The sequence below is a fragment of the Etheostoma spectabile genome, chromosome 8, assembly GCF_008692095.1.
Source record: "Etheostoma spectabile isolate EspeVRDwgs_2016 chromosome 8, UIUC_Espe_1.0, whole genome shotgun sequence".
NCBI lineage: Eukaryota > Metazoa > Chordata > Actinopteri > Perciformes > Percidae > Etheostoma > Etheostoma spectabile.
In genome coordinates, this window is record NC_045740.1 from 32,527,421 (window position 1) to 32,547,917 (window position 20,497).

The following is a 20,497-nucleotide window of genomic DNA, read 5'->3' on the forward strand; positions in this document are numbered from 1 at the left end:
GCCAGACCTTCCTCCACAGTGCTGTAGAGGAGGGTCTGGCTAGTCCACACAGCACTCCTGGATGGGAGAACAACGTGTTCTGGTTTATCGGCATCGCTTTAAACCAATCACAATCGTCTTGGAAAAAAACTCTGATTGGACAGATAGTCAATGTGAACATGTCAAATGACTAAACTCTTTAAACTCACTCCTCCAGTTACTTCTACTGTTATTAGACAACTAACCTTCATATAATCTTCAAGTTTGACCTTGTCCATAGCAAGTGCCTGTGCCAGAGCCTTGAAGTCCACATGGTTCTTCCTCATCAGGAACATTTCATGTTGGCTCTGTGCAACACAAAAGGACACAGAACATTAATAACAACTTAGTGAGCTTTTCATACAAGCAGTAGAAAGGCACAGGCATCAACCAAAGGTCACCCTCTCCCTCCAACTAGCTCTGAACGCAGCAGCTGGGCTTCTGGCAGGACCAGCCCTGGCTTCGCTCCATTTGCTTCTCTGTTCATTTTAGAACTGATTTGAACATTTTACAAATCCCTTTTAAAGCACACCTGGGTCTGGCTCCAATTCGCTGAATCCCACTCTTTTTAAATCATTTGTTAGAACCTATTCGAGAATGTTCCAAAGTTAGACACTTACACATTGATCTTGGTATTGAGGTAGTTTACTTGGGAAGAACTTGCTGATTTTAAACAGAGTATCAACCATTCCTCGGCCCCCCCTGAGCATCCACATAATGACCTGGATGGGGAGAGGGAGGGAGAGAGAGAGAGAGAGAGAGAGAGAGAGAGAGAGACATCAACAAAATGGGAAACAGAAAAAATATATAGAAACACAGCCAATAATTACCTGCAGCTGGAACATAAGCGTGAGTTATGCTTCTGGGTAAAATCTACGGCGTTGCTACGTACAGTACTTCTCTCACTTTGTCCCTTGCTCTACCTACCACGCACACACACACACACACACACACACACACACACACACACACACACAGGTATATACTGTACTTCAGGTCACTTAGGTACGCTACGGTGAAACCTCTGTCGAGCTTCCCCAGAACCATAAATCACGCTTAAGTAACAGCGATTCTGACCCCCACTCCTCTCCATACCATGGTCTTGAGGCCAAACATGATCTTCATGTGTTTGATGGGAGCCACCAGTCTGGGCAGAAGTGTGTAAGTGGCTTCCAGAAAGCTTATCACTCTCTCAAAGTGCTCCATGTCCCTGGTCTTCACGGTGGAATATACCCGGGCAGAGGCAACATGCAGCCTCCATGAGTCTTCAAGGCTCAGAGGCTGCGAGTCCACATCGGGCCAATTGGAAGGGTCCACAACTGTAAAGAACCATAATAAAGCTTGTCACGTCCCTTCAGAATTTACTATACTTGCATTGCCAGACCACAGGGCTGTGGAGGAAGGTCTGGCAATGCGAGACTAGTCGATGCCTTGACTTAACGGCTTGGGTCTTGTAGCGGTAGGGAAACCCCTAAAAAATGTGATCTACCAGGTTTTGCAGTGACTGGCCTCAAATGTTCTTTATCTAAAATAAAGTATGCATTCAAGTGCAGTTAGGTTCAGATTTTGTGCTCAGTAGTTTGCATGCACTTCACCAGGGAGGGGATAAGACATCTGACGCTTTTATCCAAGGAAACAACTGCTATATCCTGTATGTCAGATGTGGTACGCCACTGGAGCAGCTCGGGGTTAAGTGCCTTGCTCAGGGACACATTGGCCGATGAATCAAAGTGGGAATCCAACCTCAGGTCTCTCACACCAAAGGCATGTGTCCTATCCCCTGGGCCACCCGAGGACCATACTGACCACACTGGGGTTATTCCCTCCTTACAGCAGCTCAGATACAACAACAGACCAGAAAATAGACTTTACATAGCAATATATATATATATATATATATATATATATATATACATATAACGTGTAAAAATGTAAAGGCTTAATCTGAAAAGAAAAGTAATTAATCTTTCAATTAAATGTAGAGCAGTAAAAAGTACTTCCCTCTTCACGGCCCTGACTTAAAAGTATAAGTACTGTAAGGTTGGAAGTACAAATATTTATTAAGATGCATAATTCCTACAGGAAACACACCCTGAAACACAGGTAATGTTTTGAATCGGCAGAAAGTTTGGAACAATACAGCAGACTATTGAACTAATAATAACAACAACAACAACAATAATAATAATAATAATAATAATAACAACATGAATAAATCGCATTTGCAGGCGGACACCTTGTTGCAGAAGAAATCCCCAGAATGCAGGAAATGAAGTGTTTTATGATCAACATGTCCTACACTGAGGATTAATGTTACAGCCCCCCCCCCCCCCCCCCCCCCCGGAGGTATTAAAAGGACGGCTACCCTAGCAGGAGCATGGCTATAAATGGCCAACATCCTGATCTAGTCTAATGACCACAGTCAACACAACATGTGACATGAATCCGATATTTTAAATGATTCGATCTTCAACTGTATAATAATTTAAATAACGCATATGACTGGAATGTATAACAATGAGACTATAAGGTTACTCGTTATCGTAATGACGGTGCTAGCTGACGTCAGGGGGGTAGTAACACGAAGTAGTTCTAGCGACCTTCCTGGATGTCGATGATCTGGTGGGCCCAGACATGCTCTAGGATCCACAGCGGGGTCCTGGGGAAGTCCTCCAGGCGTCCGTCCTCGGGCTGCAGCTCCGATCCCTCCATCAGTGATACTGCAGACTGGGGGGGGGGGGGGGCAACGGGTCTCAGCCCGCGGATTCTTTTTGAACTCCCATTCATGAATGGGCTGCCAAACCCCCCCAAAGCCGGACATGTACAGACAAGTCGAGGATGTGAACTCCCAGTTCTGGGACCATTGGACTTCCTTGGTCGACCTGACTGGCTTTCAGAATAAAGTTTAGTAAAGGAAGTGTGCTCTGATAACTACGTGGTCCACAACACGGGAAGACTTTTATTGTGAAGTTGACTGAGCCGCGTTGTTGACCCGGAACTAGTTCCACAGAGCCGTGAACGCCTCTCCCCCGCTCTCACCTTCATCCTGAATATCTCAATATCTCAATATCTCAATATCTGAATGTCCTTTTCAGTCAGCATGAAGGCGTACACACTGTAGAAAGGTAACGTTGAAATGTGAACCTACTACGCTAAGTAGCTAGTAGCGTCTTCTAAATAACTACAGCAACATGCTAACGGCTGAGCTCTGGTTAACTACGAGCCTGTGCTATGCAGTGAGCATGTTTTGTAACACCGGCGCATCCCGTCGGCGGAGTTTACCTGCCTGCTTGGGTTTGACTCATAGAATGTTTTATATATATACAGATATAGAGAGAGAGAGAGAGAAAGTCTTTCCACATACTTTTGGAGAGGTCTGTAACTAATAATTGTTGCAATTGATATTGATAACATTGATTGTTTTGTCTATAAAACATTAACATCTAAGAAGCTGGAATCAGAGATTAAAATAAAAATCATAATAGTTGGGGATTCATTTAAAAATTGAGAACTAATCGAATATCTTTGCAGCTCAGTTTGGCGTAGGGGAGAGTGGCCCTGAACGAAGGGGCCCCTGTCAGTAAAGCAGGGGTCTCATAACAGCTCCACATGTGGCATTGGGTCTTCAGGCCACAGGGTTAAGAATTTTTCTAAATTCTTTATTTTTTCTAATATTTTTTCCTACAGCGCCGTGCGTCTTCCCACCTTCAGCTCTACCATGAACGCAAAACCCTGTGTGTCTCTGCTGCAGCGCTCCAGGATGGGGTTCAGACTTTGTGCGTCCACAGCGCCTCGCTGCAGTGCCGGGCCGAGAGCAATGGAGACTCCCACCTGTCCTCCAAACATCTCCCCCCAGTCCCCTGTACCCTGCAGCCGCTCTTACTCCAGCAGCATCAAGGTGCGCCCCTATCTTCAGTACATGAAACGCAAGGTCCTACCCCCTCCCAGTCCTCCATACAGTCATGTGTGCCAGGTAGGCGACCCAGTGCTGCGTTCGCATGCAGCCGCTGTTGACCCTGTGTCGATAGCGGACCCTGAGATCCAACAGGTCATCAACACTTTGGTGAAAGTGATGCGGAAACTTGAGTGTGTGGGACTGAGTGCGCCTCAGATTGGGGTGCCACTCCGCATCCTGGCCCTGGAATATCCCGAGAAGATGCTGAAAGAGAGTTTGCCTGCATCGAGGGAGGCCCGTGGTCTCTCCGTCCAGCCCCTGAGGATCTTTATCAACCCCCAGCTGAGGGTCCTGGATGGACGGCCCGTGCTCTTTCAGGAGGCCTGTGAGAGCATCTCAGGCTTCTCTGCTGCAGTTTCACGCTACCTGTCCGTGGAAGTGTCTGGTATGGATGCTTACAGCTTAATCCTGTGTTTTTGTCGCTTTTAAATTATTTTCTGCCAAAATCTCCTTTGCTGAGACTGTTCCAGCTATAAATAAAAAACTTAAGCGCTTTGAGTAAAATTTGGCTTTCTAATCTGTCCCAAACATGAAAAAAAAGTTTAAAAAGGGAAGATGCTGATGCTACACTACATTTCTGATGGGGAATAAAGATAAGGTAGGTTTGGATTGTCCAGAAGGAAATCTGTTTTGGCCAAACAGAATTTATTCTACACACCATCCATCCATCCATCCATCCATCCATCCATCCATCCAGCATTGTCAAAGACAGGCTGGAGAGTGGGATCCTGTCTGACTCCCATGATTTTCATGTTGTTTTGTGTTAGCCAGGTAATCTGGGCTTTCAGCTGAACACACAGTTCCATTGTCTCTGATTAGCAGATACATCAAAGGGTAATTTCTGATGCATTTCTGTATTTTGTTCTTGTCCCTCGGCATGCTCACCCTGCAGGTCTGAATGAGAAGGGCGAAGCGGTCTCGTGGCAGGCCAGTGGCTGGCCGGCTCGTATCCTCCAGCACGAGATGGACCACCTAGATGGGGTCCTCTACATCGACCGTATGGACAGCAAGACCTTCATCAACATCAACTGGCAGGCACACAATGAATAGAAGACCCTTAGGACACAGCATACGCATTTCCATAAGAATCTCTAGATCGGAGTACATGCAGTGATTTGACAGTTTTACTCAACTCAGATCAACCCACATTGTCTTGAAGACATGGTGTCTACTTAATCTTTCATGTGAAAAATCTTGTGGCTTGCAGAAAGTGATACATTTTGATGTCTGGTTCTGGCTGGAATAAGAGCTCGATGTCGGGCTCATTGTGGACTGCTTCAACTGAAAATCCATCACTGGAAGGGAAGTTTCTCGGATTGCTAGAAGCTGCAGGCCCAAAACCCCAAAGCATGTTCTGTAGCCCCCAGGTCTATGTCTAATGAATAAAGAGACGGATATGTTCATTTTAAAAAGAGTTGAATCATAAACAATCCCAATGAATAAATACAACTAAAATGGAGCAAAGGAGATCACCCATTATCCTCAATGACTTCCTTTTGTTCAACTTGTAAAAGTGGTCATTCTACTGGTTTTACATGTGAATGGAGAAATGGATGGAACATGGACCTAATCAAGTTTGGACAGGGGACAAGAGCAGGCATGACCCAGGAGAAACAAAAATAACAGCTGAAATATATATATACTTTATATAGATAAAAATATATATTTTCATGGATCTGTCTTTATGCTAAGGACATTTAAACTGTTTGCGTCATTGTAATGTGAGAGGACAGTCTGCATTGCATTGTAAGGGCCAGTAAAGGGAGGATGACACCACAAAATCCCGATGCTCTGAAATGGTTCCGCGGTCTGGTCACTTTGCATCCAGGTTGTCACCTTTCTGCATGCCAATCTCATGACTTACAAACACTAAATATGTAATACTCAATGACATTTAGGGGATCGTTTGGCTTTGGGCCACACAGCAACCTATTCAGCTATGCAACTACTGTTCTGTCACCCAGCTAAAAAAGGCCATTTTCTTTACAAAGCTCACATTTGGATAAATAGGTCAAACGCATAAATCATTATTGCCACCCATCGTTTTTAAAAGAAAGTACGTAGTTTTTCTCTAAAACTGAAAACTTGTCAAAGAATACTCAAATACCCTAAGGAAATGTTAAAGGGATGAAACAATTAGTCAACAGAAAAATAATCCACAGCATTTTTGATAAACCATTAATTACAAAAGGTTGTAGACTGTTGGTTGGACAAAGATTAAATGGACACTTATCCCTAAGGAAATTGGGATGACCTTTTTATTTTAACAATTTTATCCGTTTTACCGTTGATCAAAATAATCAACACAATGATAATGAAAACCATTGCTTTTGTATTATAAAACACATTAAACGCAGACACAAAGTGTATTGACCTGTTTCTTTTACTCCAGTCTGTGTGCAGGTAACATCCAGATGAAAACTTCACACTAAATTACATTTGAGTGAACCAAGCGCACAAACTGTAATCACAACTTCCAAGTCTTAACAATACATAACATGGTCATAATGCTGGTAATGGTAAATATGGCCACGTACAGAATAACTAGAGGCAGGTTCAGCCCAAACAAAACGTAGCAAAACTTTTTTTAACTGTAAAAAGGGGGTGCGTTAAACACCCTGCTGTGTGTGCAGTGCACTGCTTTTTTATAACGAGTTTCCATACACGCCGTGGCTGATTGGGTAACATCTCTGACACTCCTCGAAGCTCGATGCACACGCTCAGACCGCTCTGAGGAACCATGTCCTTCAACCCGGGAGCAGTCGCCCAATGGTGCGTTGGGGGATGGAGCGTGCCCGTGATGACAGAGTGATCAGAGTCTCAGAAAGGAGGACCAAAATAGAAAAGTTGGAGCACACTCAATACTGCATTTCAGTAGTGTCAAGGCAACATTTGAATTTAGATATATTTCACTTGATTTAAACAAAAGGATTTCTGTTTGCAGTACGCAGATTTAAGGCACTGTGATTTTGCTAGCTGTGCCTCAGTGCAATACCTTTCAAATAGAAATCACACAGAAGACGACTGGTCAAACGTTTGGCCACACGTGCACACAACAGGATTTCTGTACCAACAATCGCTACAATACTCGTTTCCACAATATCTGCACAGAACCAGAGGCTTTCTGAAGCAGGCCCTCCCACAGGAGCACACTCCCAGTGGCTTGATTGTGTGGTGGTTTTGGCAGAAGTCTATCTCTCTGCAGGAACCAGAGTGGAAGACGCCACAGCTGAGACACAGGACTTGGGGGTCCAGCTGGGTGAGGTCACAGCAGCCATGGTAGCTGATTGGATGACGAGATGGGATCATTGACTTAGGGTCATCACACAGAGACAGGGAGGACATTGCTGCTGCGCTGCTGCTGCTGGTGAGAGTTGGCAATGCGCCCATATCACTCACCCTGAGGCTGCCATCCTGTGGCGACAATTCTTTCATCTCTGTGGTCGTACTGTCGGTGTAGGGAAGCACGCAGTGGGCCATGTAGCAAGTCTGGAACAAGGCACAGGTCATGTTGTGCAATGTGTCGCATTCAACACAGGTATAAAGACGAAGAGGAGAAGATTGGAGACAGCTGCAAAGGTGGTTGGCTTCAGCCTCGCTTCTGCAAAGCCCGGTTGCTTCTCCCTGCAGACTACGTGACTGAGAGTCCGCTCCGTCAAACCTAGACTCCTCCCAGGAACGTCTGTCCCGCTGCCCGCTGGCCGAGGAGCTTCTGGTAATCACGGATTCCAGTGGCGACGTCTTAGTCAGCTGGCAGCTGAGTGTAGAGACGCAGACGTTGTCTCTAGCGGAGACGGCGCTGGATGAGGCGGACAAGGACCTGACTCCGTTGCTGTGTGTTTTGGCAGCAGAGGGTGATGCGCTGCTTGGAGTCACCCAGGTCAAAGAGCGGGGACTCTCGTCCTCATTACCAACCGCCTCCCTCTGCCCCCCGTTAACATGCTCGTCCGTGTACAGATCCACTTCTCCGTCAAACGGCTCCATCAGTGGCTGGTTGACATCCAGAGTCTTCTTGGTGTTGTCCAGGGCCACCTGTTGACATGCATGGACAATGAATTCTCAACCATTTAAATGCATTTCCTGTTTACTAGGAGTCAATCCTGCTGATGCTGAGTTCAGTGCATTCTGCTGTTCTCAAACAGTGGTGTGCCTCAAGCCTTTTTTGGTTCTGACTGAAATGTGGCCACAGCAGGGAGATTTTAGAACTGTCCAATACTCAAAGATTTTGATGAGTGTCACTTAGGGCTGGGTATGACAACCCAGATCCTGGGAGAATAGGTTTGGCTCCAGGGGCATCCAAGCAAAATATGAACTCATTCAGTCAGCAAGATTTCTGTTGCATTTTATGAGCCTAGAAGCCAATCTAAACTGGATTTATATTATCAAAAATATAGGAGAAATATAATATTAGCAGGGCTTCTCAGTAAATGAGACTCACAGATGAGGAGGGAAATGTATTGAACACCAAACTGTACAGCTGCAAAGATTAAACGATTAGTCATCGAGTGATATTGGCAAGTATGGGTAAGCCAATCAGAGGCAGAGTAATGCAGAGTAGAGCGTGACATGCATTCGCCATCCTAGGAAACATTCGAAAACTGTGGCAGGAGGTCTGTATAGTCCTGGGGTCCTCAATGAAGAAGCCCTTACCTGAACCGGGCCTGCAATAACAGGAAGGCCTTAAGCCTTTACACACACCTTTTGTGGTGCATACAATACTAAGCTATTAAATAATTGACATTCATATATTTATACATCACGTTTTAGTGTTAAACATACACGTAGCACCGTAAATCCTTAAGCTTAACTCTATCTGCTGGTGGCTACCATACCGTCATCGATGTGTACATTTAAAAACTAATCACTAATAGGCAGATTCACCTTTAATGCTAGTAATGTGTTGGACTCATGGTTTATGTATATATTTGTTTTTAGAAATTAACTTTTTTTATGATTAATCAAAAACTTGGGGGCCCCCTGCAGTAACTAAGGACCCCCTAGGGGTCACAGGCCTCCTCTTGGAGATCTCTATAATAGAAACTAGAACAAAAATCTGTGTCTTCTGCGATATGTTGCAGCCTTTCCCGATACGTATGCGTATCGTACGTATGCGTATCGAGCCAGTTGATGTTGCAATGACGACTAAAAAAACGACATATTGTTTTGGCTCTAGTTCAGTTCACTCAAACTAAGCACAGCTGAGCAGTTTGACGCAGCCCTAGCTCAACATGTCACATATGTAGGACTGTCACCTCTTCATTCAGACACATCCCATTGTCTATGTGGGATGTGTGTCTGCACAAATAATATGGAATGGAACATGAGTTTGTAATGACCCATGAAAATGAATTAGTGGGGCTGCGGAAGAGGAACGATACCTTTCAAAATAAAGGCAGTAAAACCATGCAGACAAACCTGTATGGTGTTTCCTCTCTGCCTCTCCCTGACCACGCTCAGCTCCCACTGGGCCTCCCCAGCGTGCTTCCCCAGAGCCGCCTGAAGGAGGCGACACTCGCAGCGGGCGAGGAAGAAGGCACATGCCAAGGCGAGGAGTTTCTCCCCAGAGGCAGGACTGACCCTGGGCGACAGGAGACGGAGCTGCTCGTGCCGAGACGAGCTGGGCTGGTATCCTAGCAGGCCAAAGAGTTTCTCAATCTGTGGCATCGACAGCACCGGTTTGATATAGTGGGTGAACATCCCAGAGTACATCTAGGACCCAAAACACAAGGAGGAAATTGGAAATGTTATGATTTTGTCTGTCACGCCCAAAAGTTAAACTACTGAGCGTTTGACCCTGGATTTTTATTCTTGTCAGGGTTGGGGAAAAAAATTGTACTTGTAAATAGTATGTAAATAAAAAAATATGTATGGAGCTGGGGGGACATCAGGGTTTCCCCCCAGAAAACTACTGGGCTCTCACATTAATGCTGCCATCAGGCTGGGACTGGCTGGGCCGGGCCCTCGTCACAAAGAGACACAACATTGGACACTCACGGCCACTTTATAGGTACACCATGCTAGTAAGGGTTGGACCCCCTTTTGCCTTCAGAACTGCCTCAATTTCATGGCATAGATTCAACAAGGTGTGGAAGCATTCCTCAGGGAGTTTGGTCCATATTGACATGAGGCATCACACAGTTGCCGCAGATTTGTCGGCTGCACATCCATGATGCGAATCTCCCGTTCCACACATCCCAAGATGCTCTATTGGATTGAGATCTGGTGCTGTGGAGGCCATTTGAGTACAGCGAACTCATTGTCATGTTCAAGAAACCAGTCTGTGATGATTCCAGCTTTATGACATGGCGCATTATCCTGCTGAAAGTAGCCATCAGAAGTTGGGTACATTATGGTCATAAAGGGATGGACATGGGTCAGCAACAATACTCAGGTAGGCGTGGCGTTGCAACGATGCTCAATTGGTCCAAGGGGCCCAAAGAGTGCCAAGAAAATATTCCCCACACCATGACACCACCACCACAGCAGAAACCGTTGATACAAGGCAGGATGGATCCATGCTTTCATGTTGGAGACGCCAAATTCTGACCTACCATCCGACTGTCGCAGCAGGAATCGAGACTCACCAGACCAGGCAACGTTTTTCCAATCTCTATTGTCCAATTTCGATGAGCTTGTGCAAATTGTAGTCTCCGTTTCTGTTCTTAGCTGAAAGGAGTGGCACCCGATGTGGTCTTCTGTGTGTAGCCCATCTGCCTCAAAGTTGGAGTACTGTGCGTTCAGAGATGCTCTTCTGCCCACCTTGGTTGGAACGGGGGGTTATTTGAGTCACTGTTGCCCTTCTATCAGCTCGAACCAGTCTGGCCATTCTCCTCTGACCTCTGGCATCAACAAGGCATTTCCGCCCACAGAACTGCCGCTCACTGGATGTTTTTTCTTTTCGGACCATTCTCTGTAAACCCTAGAGATGGTTGTGCGTGAAAATCCCAGTAGTTAGCCGTTTCTGAAATATCAGACCAGCCCTTCTGGCACCAACAATCATGCCACGTCAAAGTCACTCAAATCCCTTTTTCCCCCATACTGATGCTCGGTTTGAATGCAGGAGATTCTTTGACCATGTCTACATGCCTAAATGCACTGAGTTGCCGCCATGTGATTGCTGTTAGAAATTAAGTGTGTAACGAGCAGTTGGACAGGTGACCTAATAAAGTGGCCGGTGAGGTATATACATGCACATTCTTTTCATTCCTTTATATACACATTTTAAGTAGATTTCTCAGTTTATATCTTTGCTGTCTCATTTATTATTTAGTATATTTTTTATGTGTGTGAGTGAGTAAGTGTGTATGTCCTTGGTAACTTGCTGCTGTATCAGTGTAATTTCCCAATTTGGGATTAATAAATCTATCCATCTATCTATCCATCTATCTATCCATCTATCTACCTACCTATATATCCATCCATCCATCTAATACTTAGAAAGAAGAAATCCTGCAGTAAAATGAGTTAACACAAATATAAATCAGAAATTCAACATGTGCAGCTCTTTTTTCAGCCAACCTTGACTACTTTGTACTCGTCCCTCCAGGGACCGAGGTACAGGTTTAAGGCCGCTTGCTCCAGGACCTCGAAAGCTTTAGCCAGGCCTCGCAGCCCTCCTCTGGCTTTGACTCGCCCTGCGCAGGCTGCTGCAGATGATGCGGCTGCTGTGAGCGACTCCTCCATCACGCTCAGAGGATCCAGACCCAGGCAGTGTGTCTCCTGAGCATCTCCGTCCTTCAGCAAGACCTCCACCTGCTTCCACAGCTCCTCATCTCTGCATGCCAGGTTGGAGCCCCGTCCCACAATTTGCTGTTCCAGACTGAGATCATAGTTGTCCAATAGATCCCTGGCTGGGTGCCTAGAGATGCTCATCTCTTTTATTCAGCTGACAGTGGGACAAATAGGACATTTTCAACATAATTCATCTTAAAGGTTGACGATTTCACAAAAAATGGTCCATAGCAATTCTAATGCTAACCCTTACTCTGTATCTTAAATCCTTTTCTTTTAAAATGTACTGTATGTACAGCATGTCTGCATATATAGTTAGTACCCTCCATGGTGTCCCTGTGTATGTTGTATATGTTCCGGTAGCGTTGCTGAGGTAGAGGACGGGTTTAACTCGAGCTGAGAACACAGCCACCAACATTTCCCTGCATGCTCATCTCTACAGCTTCAGAGCAGAAACCCTCTGATAGATTATTACCGAAAGTGAAACTTATGACACGTTGGCCTGGCTAGTGAGGAAAGGAAAATGTAACGTTTTTACTTTCGTTATGAGCCGAGGCCAACATAAAGTGTGTCGGTAAAATATTAAATGACACGAGTCAGAGAAAAAGTAACAGTTGTCAGCAGTTTGACGTTAGCAACATTAGCTTAACCTATTTCCCTGATAGCTGCTTTTGCTAGGTTACTGTTGCGTTATGGTCTTTTTTAAATGGCGAGATATTCATACCAAATTTCTTATAAATATGAGCAAATGTAAAACTCGTCACCTTATTTACTACAACAGATTTGATCTCAAATACCAGAAATGTGCAAGCTGTTCTTCAGTTCGCTTCCCTTTCGATCAAAGCCCAGACGCCGCCTCCCGCGGGGAAGACCCCCGGAAGTACCCACTCAGTTCCTCAGAAAAGCTCAAATGTCACGGAAAGAATCTAGTTTAACCTTGTTTTGGACATCTCTCGATAATATATATATCGCTGGGCCTCAAGTTTTACAAAGTATGATCTCGGAACATTAAATTACTAGAATTATGAACGACATCTCAATCCAAAAGAAAAGTACCAGTGTCGGAGCTAAGCTAACGTTACCTAGCCGCTTCAGCTGAAAGTTTGATCAAAGTAGAAGCTTTGATACACACACACACACACACACACACACACACTCACCTGGGTCTGCCACTTATTCACATGTGTATCGATTAATCAGGTAACTGAAACATCTGCTGCCACCCAGCCACATAGACAGTTAAAGTCACCGTGCAGCCGACGGCCACCTGATTGTCTAGGGACAAAGTAAACATTGTCACGTGGCACGGATTTTCCCAGACGGGTGCGTTTCATAGGATCACCAGGACAGGCCGGAGAGGAGGAGTTCTGCACTGGGAACACGAGTTTAGAACTCAAAATGATGGATCAAAGATAAAACCATATAAGTTGAAAATAGACGACATCAAGAGATGGGTAAATTAATTTATAAAAATGACCAATTTGCCCAGTTTCTATTCAGTCTACTTATGGGCTACTGTCAAAAGCGAGTCCTCCACTAGATGGCAGCATTCCATCTGTTGGGCGCCCTTCTCAAAGACCGTTAATACATTAATATTATATAAATATATGGTCTCTACAGGGGTCGTTGACGTCTTTTAGGGCGAGGACCCTTCAGCTGAAAAAGAGACGGAGCATGGTCCCCTTACATATCCTCTAAAATTGATTTGCATATTAAACTGGACCTCCAATAACGTGTAGGGCGGCCTAGAGCCTTTAGACATACCTTTCTATGGTGTACATAATATTAAGCTAATAAAATAGCAATTGTTTACATATTCGTGTATTTACATACATCATAAGGTTTAGTTAAAATGTGGAGCAGTTAATCCTAAAGTTTAACTGTAGCTGTGGATGCCTTCCTCACCTATACCTTACCATCAATGTTTTGTAATTTAAAAAAGATGGCTTTACAAACAACATGTTGAATTCATGTAAATGTCTATTTTCCCTATCAAACAATAATTTGAAACTCTGAGGACACCATAGGGGTGCCGGACCCCCCTTTGAAGATCTATGCTCTACATGAACCGATTGCCCAGTGGTGAGTGGGATCCGCAGGCGTGGCTTCAGTGACACTGGTAGAAGGGCGGAACGGTGGCCCCTGACTTTAGTTTAAAGCATCCTGGTTTCCCCAAGATGCTCAACACAAGCCAGCAGCTTCACTTCCAGCACATACACAGAGTCCTCCTCCATCCTCCATCCTCCAGCCTCCAGCCTCCTTCCTCCAGCCTCCAGCAGGCCTGTGCAGCTGCAGCCAGCATGTCAAACTCGGACAGGGTTGTGTTAGCGCTAGGAGGAGCGGGAACAGTGGGCTCTGGGATAGTAAAAGCACTGCTGGACAAAGGTAAGCTGCCCAGGGGGCACTTGGACACACACACACACACACACACACACACACACACACACACACACACACACACACACACACACACACACACACACACAGAAACGTCGACCGGAATTATTCTCAATATACTATTTGAAGCCGAAAAGGATATCATATCTATAGTCTCACATGCACATTCATTTGGAGACTGTCAGTTTTACGCACCTGTGACTCTCGCGGACTTTACGCAGGGGGCATTGCATCATGATAAACTGCAGAGCAGACATTTATGAGTAATTTAGTACTTTGTGAGAATATTCTGGCTTTTAAATGACGGTGGTGATGGTGCGTCTGCGTGCGTAAAGTTTCCCAAACTCCAAGCGCTGCACTGAACGATCCAATGGGTGTTTTCTGTGCTGTAGCCTACATTTGGTGCGTAATGTGCCGGTTGGATTGTCAAACGTAACCTTTAAACAATGTAAATTTATGTATTTTTTAGCGTGTTTTGTGAGATTATTTGAGCTTGTGCGTTTCGGTTTCTTGGGATGTTGGTGGTCCCTACAAACACAAATGAGTTGATCTGTGCTCGGGTTTCAGACTCTGAAACATCATCTTTTTTATTATAAAATTACATTTTAAGGTTGGAAGTAAGCTAGCTGAGTGTATGGTTTAGAGGCAGTTCCGCTCCATACAAGCAGCAATCTATTCGGCTTCTTCATTGTGCTGCACTCTGCATGAACCACTGCAGCATGCCATGAGAAGAGTGCACTTGTTTTGGATTTACGTTGCACATCCATAGTTTTGCTGTTTGGATTGAGCAGACAGTTACCATCTGCTGCCCTGTCACGTTTGTCCCTCTGCCTTGAGAAACACATTTGGACAATGTATGTCTGTTAGTGAATGCTCATTTCCATGTGAAAGGGATTAGTCCTAAATTATATGTGTCAAAGGTGCTGGTTTTGTCTGTCTGAACAATAGATAAATGTGTCTGATATACTGTATATCTGTGTGTGTGTGTGTGTGTGTGTGTGTGTGTGTGTGTGTGTGTGTGTGTGTTTTGTGGGTGTGTGTTGTTTTGTTTGGGTGTGTGTGTGTGTGTGTGTGTGTGTGTGTGTGTAGGTTTCAAAGTTGCAGTGATCTCCAGGGACAGCAGCCGGCTGGAGAGGCTCCAATCGTTCGTATCTCCCAACACAAAGGATAACCTCACCACTGTAGTGGGGAATGTGGGTAGGTTTGGTGACGGGAGGAGAGCGGGGGGGGGGTGCTTCAAGACAAAGACTGTTACCAGCAGTTTAAACCAATCACAATCATCATGGGCGGGGCTAAGATCCGCACGGAGCCACGGTGCCTCTGCTAAATAGTCTCAGGAAGGAAGTTGTTTTGGTGGTGAGACATCCCTGGAAGTTCTGGCAATAACAGAGCATTCTCAGAAGGGGGACGTCCTGGACATAGACTAGATATTCTGTAGACTAGACTAGACTTTCCTTAACTGTCTTAGCAGAACCACCAGCTGGAAGCTTTTCTCTTTAGTTTCCTCTCTCCGTTCCAGGGTCAGAGGAGGGAGCTGAGGAGGCGAAGAAGGCCCTGCTCAAAGCCGTGGGGAAGGTGTCAGACATCGTCTCCTCTCTGGGCTTCAGCTGGTGGCAGGGAGGACCCCCACACACCCAGTCTGTCAAAGACCTACACTGGGTGAGCCTGACCAATACAGCACATGAGACTGCCAATGGTTTGGATTAAATCGTGAATTTTCTGTGCATTCAGGTAGCTATATATACACACATTCTATTCATTTTAACAGTTCTAGTGGAGGCAGGAATGTAGTCAGTTACATCATGTCAAGCTTTGCCAGACCTTCCTCCACAGCGCTACAGAGGAGGGTCTGGCGAGTCCACACAGCATTCTGGGATGGGGGGAAAACGTGCTCTGGTTTGTCTGCATTTCTTTAAACCAATCACAATCGTCCTGGGCAGGGCTAAGCTCCAGCCGGAGTCACGGTGCCTCTGCTAAATAGTCTCAGGAAGGAAGTAGTTCTGGTGGAACATGTATATGATCAGAAGTAGTTTTAGAGATCTGAGGACCAGGTAACCATAGTCCTCAGATTGGACAGATAGTCTAGCTAGCTGTCTGGATTTACCCTGCAGAGATCTGAGGACCAGGTAACCATAGTCCTCAGATTGGACAGATAGTCTAGCTAGCTGTCTGGATTTACCCTGCAGAGATCTGAGGACCAGGTAACCATAGTCCTCTGATTGGACAGATAGTCTAGCTAGCTGTCTGGATTTACCCTGCAGGGATCTGAGGACCAGGTAACCATAGTCCTCAGATTGGACAGATAGTCTAGCTAGCTGTCTGGATTTACCCTGCAGAGATCTGGGGACCAGGTATCCATAGTCCTCAGAAATCCACCAGAGGTTAGAACACCAACACTGAGACAGAGGACGTGGGCGGACATCTGGTGAAAAGATATTCGATGAAATATCCGGCGGCAGTTGAACAATCCCAGAAGGGGAACATTGTGCATATACACTACATCGTGTCTGAATGTTCTGAAGAGTCTTTTCCTCTGCTACAAGGATGACATTTCTGATTCTTGTCCGATTATTTCACGTTTCATCTCCTGTCAACTCTGCAGGTAATTGAGACATTACTTTTCAGCACATTTGTGTCATGGAAGGCCTTCTTCCCCTTGGTGAGGGACGACTCCAACTGTACCTACACATTCATAACAGGTGATTGCTTTATTACTATAAGCACGGGTCTGTCTAATTCATGTAACGGGGGGTAGGAGGTGCTCATCAGTGCATGTGAGAAACACTAAGAACTCATCTTTGCTTTTTCTACATACAGAAGCCAAAATGAGTGAGTCATTCAAAGGCAGTTTGGTTTTCAGAACATGGTGGAAAATGTGTTGGTGTTTCCCAAAGTCCACAATACAAGATATTAAATGAGAGAATTTTTATTTTATGATAGTCCATCAACATACATTACTCTGAACCTATCAGTCAAAAATAATTCCTAATTTTAGTTTCTTTAACTTAGAAATTAGGAATAATGGTATGAATTTAATTGACCATGAATTCCAAAAAGAAGTGTAAAACTAGTGTTAATATGTTGTAATGAAGTTGGCTAAAAAGGTGGAACAGAGACACAGACTTGGATTATTTTATGCATAATAAACAGAGAACTTTTGACCCGGGAGGAAGAGTGCATGGTCGATGGGAAGACAACAAAAGGGTTAAACAGTGTCAAAATCATACAAGACTTGTACAGTTGCGCTGTTTGGTAACCAGGAGTTTCCGGTGTGCCCAGGAGGAGCAGGTGATAAGTTGCTGATGCCTGGGACGGGCTTCCTGACGGTGGGCTCTGCCAGCACCCTGGCCTTCTGCCAGGTCCTACGAGAGGAGTATCCTCAGGTGCCCTGCAAACTCAACCAGGTGAGACTTCAATTAACAAAACACCACAGCTGATAGAAGAGATCTACCTGACCTGATGTGTGGCTCAAAGTGGCAATATCCTGTTCAGGCCTGTTTTAAACAGGACACATGTCTTTTCCCATGAAAGGGTTGTAAAGGATTTGAAATTAAATTGTATTTATTTCATGAGCTACAGCATACATATCAGGGTGACCAAACATCCTCTTTTGCCTGGACATGTCCACTTTTTACGTACTGTCCGGCATCTCTGTTTTTCATGGGACCATTATAAACATGTACATAAAGTGACTGGCACTTTGCACACAATACTACGGTACTTTGTTGCGTGACTTAATTCCCGAGAGGCTGCCTTGGGAGCGGCTCTGAGACACTCACATACAGGGAGCAGATCAGACCGGGAGCACATACAGGGAGCAGATCAGACAGGGAGCACAGACAGGGAGAAGATCAGACAGGGAGCACAAACAGGGAGCAGATCAGACAGGGAGCACAAACAGGGAGCAGATCAGACAGGGAGCACATCAGACAGGGAGCAGATCAGACAGGGAGCACAGACAGGGAGAAGATCAGACAGGGAGCAGATCCAACAGGAAGCACAAACAGGGAGCAGATCAGACAGGGAGCAGATCAGACAGGGAGCACAAACAGGGAGCAGATCCAACAAGGAGCAGATCCAACAAGGAGCAAAAACAGGAGCAAATCAGACAGGGAGCACATACAGGGAGCAGATCAGACAGGGAACACATACAGGGAGCAGATCAGACAGGGAACACATACAGGGAGCAGATCCGATCAGACAGGGAGCACATACAGATCTTAAAGCTCACATGGACACCGAAAAACCTTCTCTTATTACATTGAAAAGGTTTTAAGCGGACACAGTATAGGTCATATTTAGAACATTATTTCATATTTATTTATTTGAAAAGAGCTATTGTTTTGTTACAGGTTGTTACATATTTTATTACATAAGTTAGTTTTATACCATTAAGGCATAATAAAGCATGTTCATTAACCTCTGGCCCTAGTTTTACATTACTTCAGTGGAACGGCATTCATCTGCAGAGATGAAAAAGATTTCTGATCTAATATATGAAATTAGGGCAACTGCTAAATGGTCATGTGATGACTGATCACATGACCAAAGGGTTAAGTTTAGTGGTCGTTACAGTTACATTTCGCCAAGAAAAGGTGACAGTGAGCCAGCCACAGGGCGCCGTGAGGGGATGGTCCTTTCAGCGGCCATTGTAGTTATGTTTAGCCAACAAAAGGTAACCGAGAGGCCCCAAAACGACTGGCTAAGACTAGTGGTTTGGATTAAAACACTGATCCCTTTAAGTATCAATCAAATCAATCAAACTCCACTCTGTTGCTGAAAAGACTTCCAGCCATCCACTCCAAACCAACCGGCCGAGCTACTTTTAAACATTATCAAAGACTTGGATATCATCAGGTGTTTGGATATGCCACACATCGCTACGGCAACCTTTACAAGACGCTGGTTGACAGAATGAAAGAGGGACGCTGTGTCCAACGAGTCCTCCACCGGTAGTGAACTTAGAAACAAACTTATTTTGCACAGCTACATGTAAACATGAATATTAGTGGAATATTTACCTTCATTAGCAGTGTAAACAGCTTAGCCAGAATATCGTCTATTTTTTTTAAAAGGGCAAATACCGGAACATTAAGTGCATGTAAACAGTCATTTTGATGGAATGCATGTAAATGACTATTTGTAACTATTTATATGAATGGTTCATAAGGACTGCTCCTTCATCTCCTTCCTGTCGTCTAACCCACCCTTGCGTGTATCCTCCCCTCTCTCTTCATCCCCGTCTCCCTTTTTTGATTGGTCCTGGCAGGTGAAGATCGACGCAGGTGTAGCCACTCCAGAGCGCATGACACCTGGCTACCTGAACCACCTGGATCTGGGCGAGGCGGTTGCCACCCTTGTGGAAAGACGAAACACCTCCCACACCGTCTTCACCGTCAATTGTCCTGCAGACTTAAAAACTGTCCTTCTGGAGAGGAACCTTTAGACCGGGAATCCCTGGCTCCAGCACTCCCCTGTTGTCACAGCGACACATCTACACATCTTCTGCTCCTGCTCTTACTGAACTCTCCAGAAACACATTTAATATGTCTTTGGTTTTCTTCTCCCACAAGTCTGTACCCCATCCATGCCCAACTTTATGTGAATAGTCTGTTGTTCCAACTCTGTATAATCAGCCGCCTGTTCTCAGACTGTTAACGGTTTGTGTTATGTGTGATATGTCTGTTAAAAAATTGCACAGGATTTGAAATAATCACCTTCTCATTGTTGCCTGCTTCTGTACAAATATCACACTATTCTGTTCTGTCTTCCACATCGTTGGGAGGCATGGTACCCAATGTAATCCCACCATTTCTACATGGATCTACCTAATACACTTGGTAGGAAACTAGACCTCTTAAGCCCAGCCCATTGGACAGAGCAGGTGAAGATTGAAATTACAGGAAGGAGGGATTTTGTTTGGTTGTAAACAACAACAACAACAGGGTGTTTGGTTGTAGATCTACACACCTGGAATTAAAGGTGCCCTGTGGAGCTATGGAGTAATGTTCTGTGTCAGCTCGCCTAACAGAAACGCTTCATAATCTTCCACTGATTGGCGGTTGGTGGCGGGAACTGCTCATAAACATAGCAATGCCCAAGCAAGAATCAAGAGAGAAGATTGCTAGCTAGCAAAAAAGTCTGTAAATAATGCAGGTTTAAGACAAAAACTGACTTTGCAGATGTTTAATGAAGAGGGAAATGGTATTGAACATGTGTGTTAGGCTTACAGAAAGCTTACATGACAACTCCACGTGGTATCTTTAACATCTGGACATATGGCTAAAAGTGCAACATGGTTGAAGAGGAAAGGCGATACAATACTTACATGTCATGTCCTGATATGATTAGGACTTAGGAATACTGTTTATGTTGAGCATTTGACATGTTTTAGTC

General features: G+C 44.9%; 4 protein-coding genes across 7 annotated transcripts in view; 2 read left to right on the top strand and 2 right to left on the bottom strand.

Annotated features, from left to right (window-relative positions):
• LOC116693382 (uncharacterized) overlaps window positions 1–2,883 on the bottom strand; it is an 8,866-nt gene extending 5,983 nt beyond the window's left edge. The window contains exons 1-4 of the mRNA XM_032522313.1: window positions 2,619–2,883; window positions 1,114–1,337; window positions 639–740; window positions 225–326 (exon numbers count right to left, since the gene is read on the bottom strand). Coding sequence (XP_032378204.1) covers window positions 225–326; window positions 639–740; window positions 1,114–1,337; window positions 2,619–2,805 — 615 coding nt within the window. The 5' untranslated portion in view covers window positions 2,806–2,883. The remainder of the gene's footprint in view (window positions 1–224; window positions 327–638; window positions 741–1,113; window positions 1,338–2,618) is intronic.
• Window positions 2,884–2,921: 38 nt separating this feature from the next.
• On the top strand, window positions 2,922–5,432 carry LOC116693462 (peptide deformylase, mitochondrial-like). The gene is made up of 3 exons (XM_032522458.1): window positions 2,922–3,143; window positions 3,706–4,358; window positions 4,866–5,432. Exons 2-3 carry the CDS (start codon window positions 3,737–3,739, stop codon window positions 5,021–5,023), a joined length of 780 nt encoding a protein of 259 aa, XP_032378349.1. The 5' UTR covers window positions 2,922–3,143; window positions 3,706–3,736; the 3' UTR covers window positions 5,024–5,432.
• A 1,252-nt stretch (window positions 5,433–6,684) lies between these two features.
• LOC116693411 (spermatogenesis-associated protein 2-like protein) lies at window positions 6,685–12,996 on the bottom strand. Of its 4 annotated transcripts, none has more exons than XM_032522366.1 (4): window positions 12,865–12,996; window positions 11,492–11,858; window positions 9,389–9,682; window positions 6,685–8,005 (listed from the first exon to the last, which is right to left on the bottom strand). In XM_032522366.1, exons 2-4 carry the CDS (start codon window positions 11,843–11,845, stop codon window positions 6,983–6,985), a joined length of 1,671 nt encoding a protein of 556 aa, XP_032378257.1. In that variant the 5' UTR covers window positions 11,846–11,858; window positions 12,865–12,996; the 3' UTR covers window positions 6,685–6,982. The 4 variants fall into 4 exon arrangements, with proteins under 4 accessions (XP_032378257.1, XP_032378259.1, XP_032378261.1 ...); XM_032522368.1 differs by lacking the exon at window positions 12,865–12,996 and adding an exon at window positions 12,787–12,825; XM_032522370.1 differs by lacking the exon at window positions 12,865–12,996 and adding an exon at window positions 12,502–12,524.
• An 835-nt stretch (window positions 12,997–13,831) lies between these two features.
• Window positions 13,832–20,203, top strand: LOC116693455 (uncharacterized). Its single transcript, XM_032522450.1, has 6 exons — window positions 13,832–14,089; window positions 15,191–15,298; window positions 15,621–15,760; window positions 16,704–16,800; window positions 17,381–17,505; window positions 19,371–20,203. The coding sequence occupies exons 1-6, from the start codon at window positions 13,882–13,884 to the stop codon at window positions 19,545–19,547; spliced, it is 855 nt and encodes a 284-aa protein (XP_032378341.1). The 5' UTR covers window positions 13,832–13,881; the 3' UTR covers window positions 19,548–20,203.
• The last annotated feature ends 294 nt before the right edge of the window (window positions 20,204–20,497 follow it).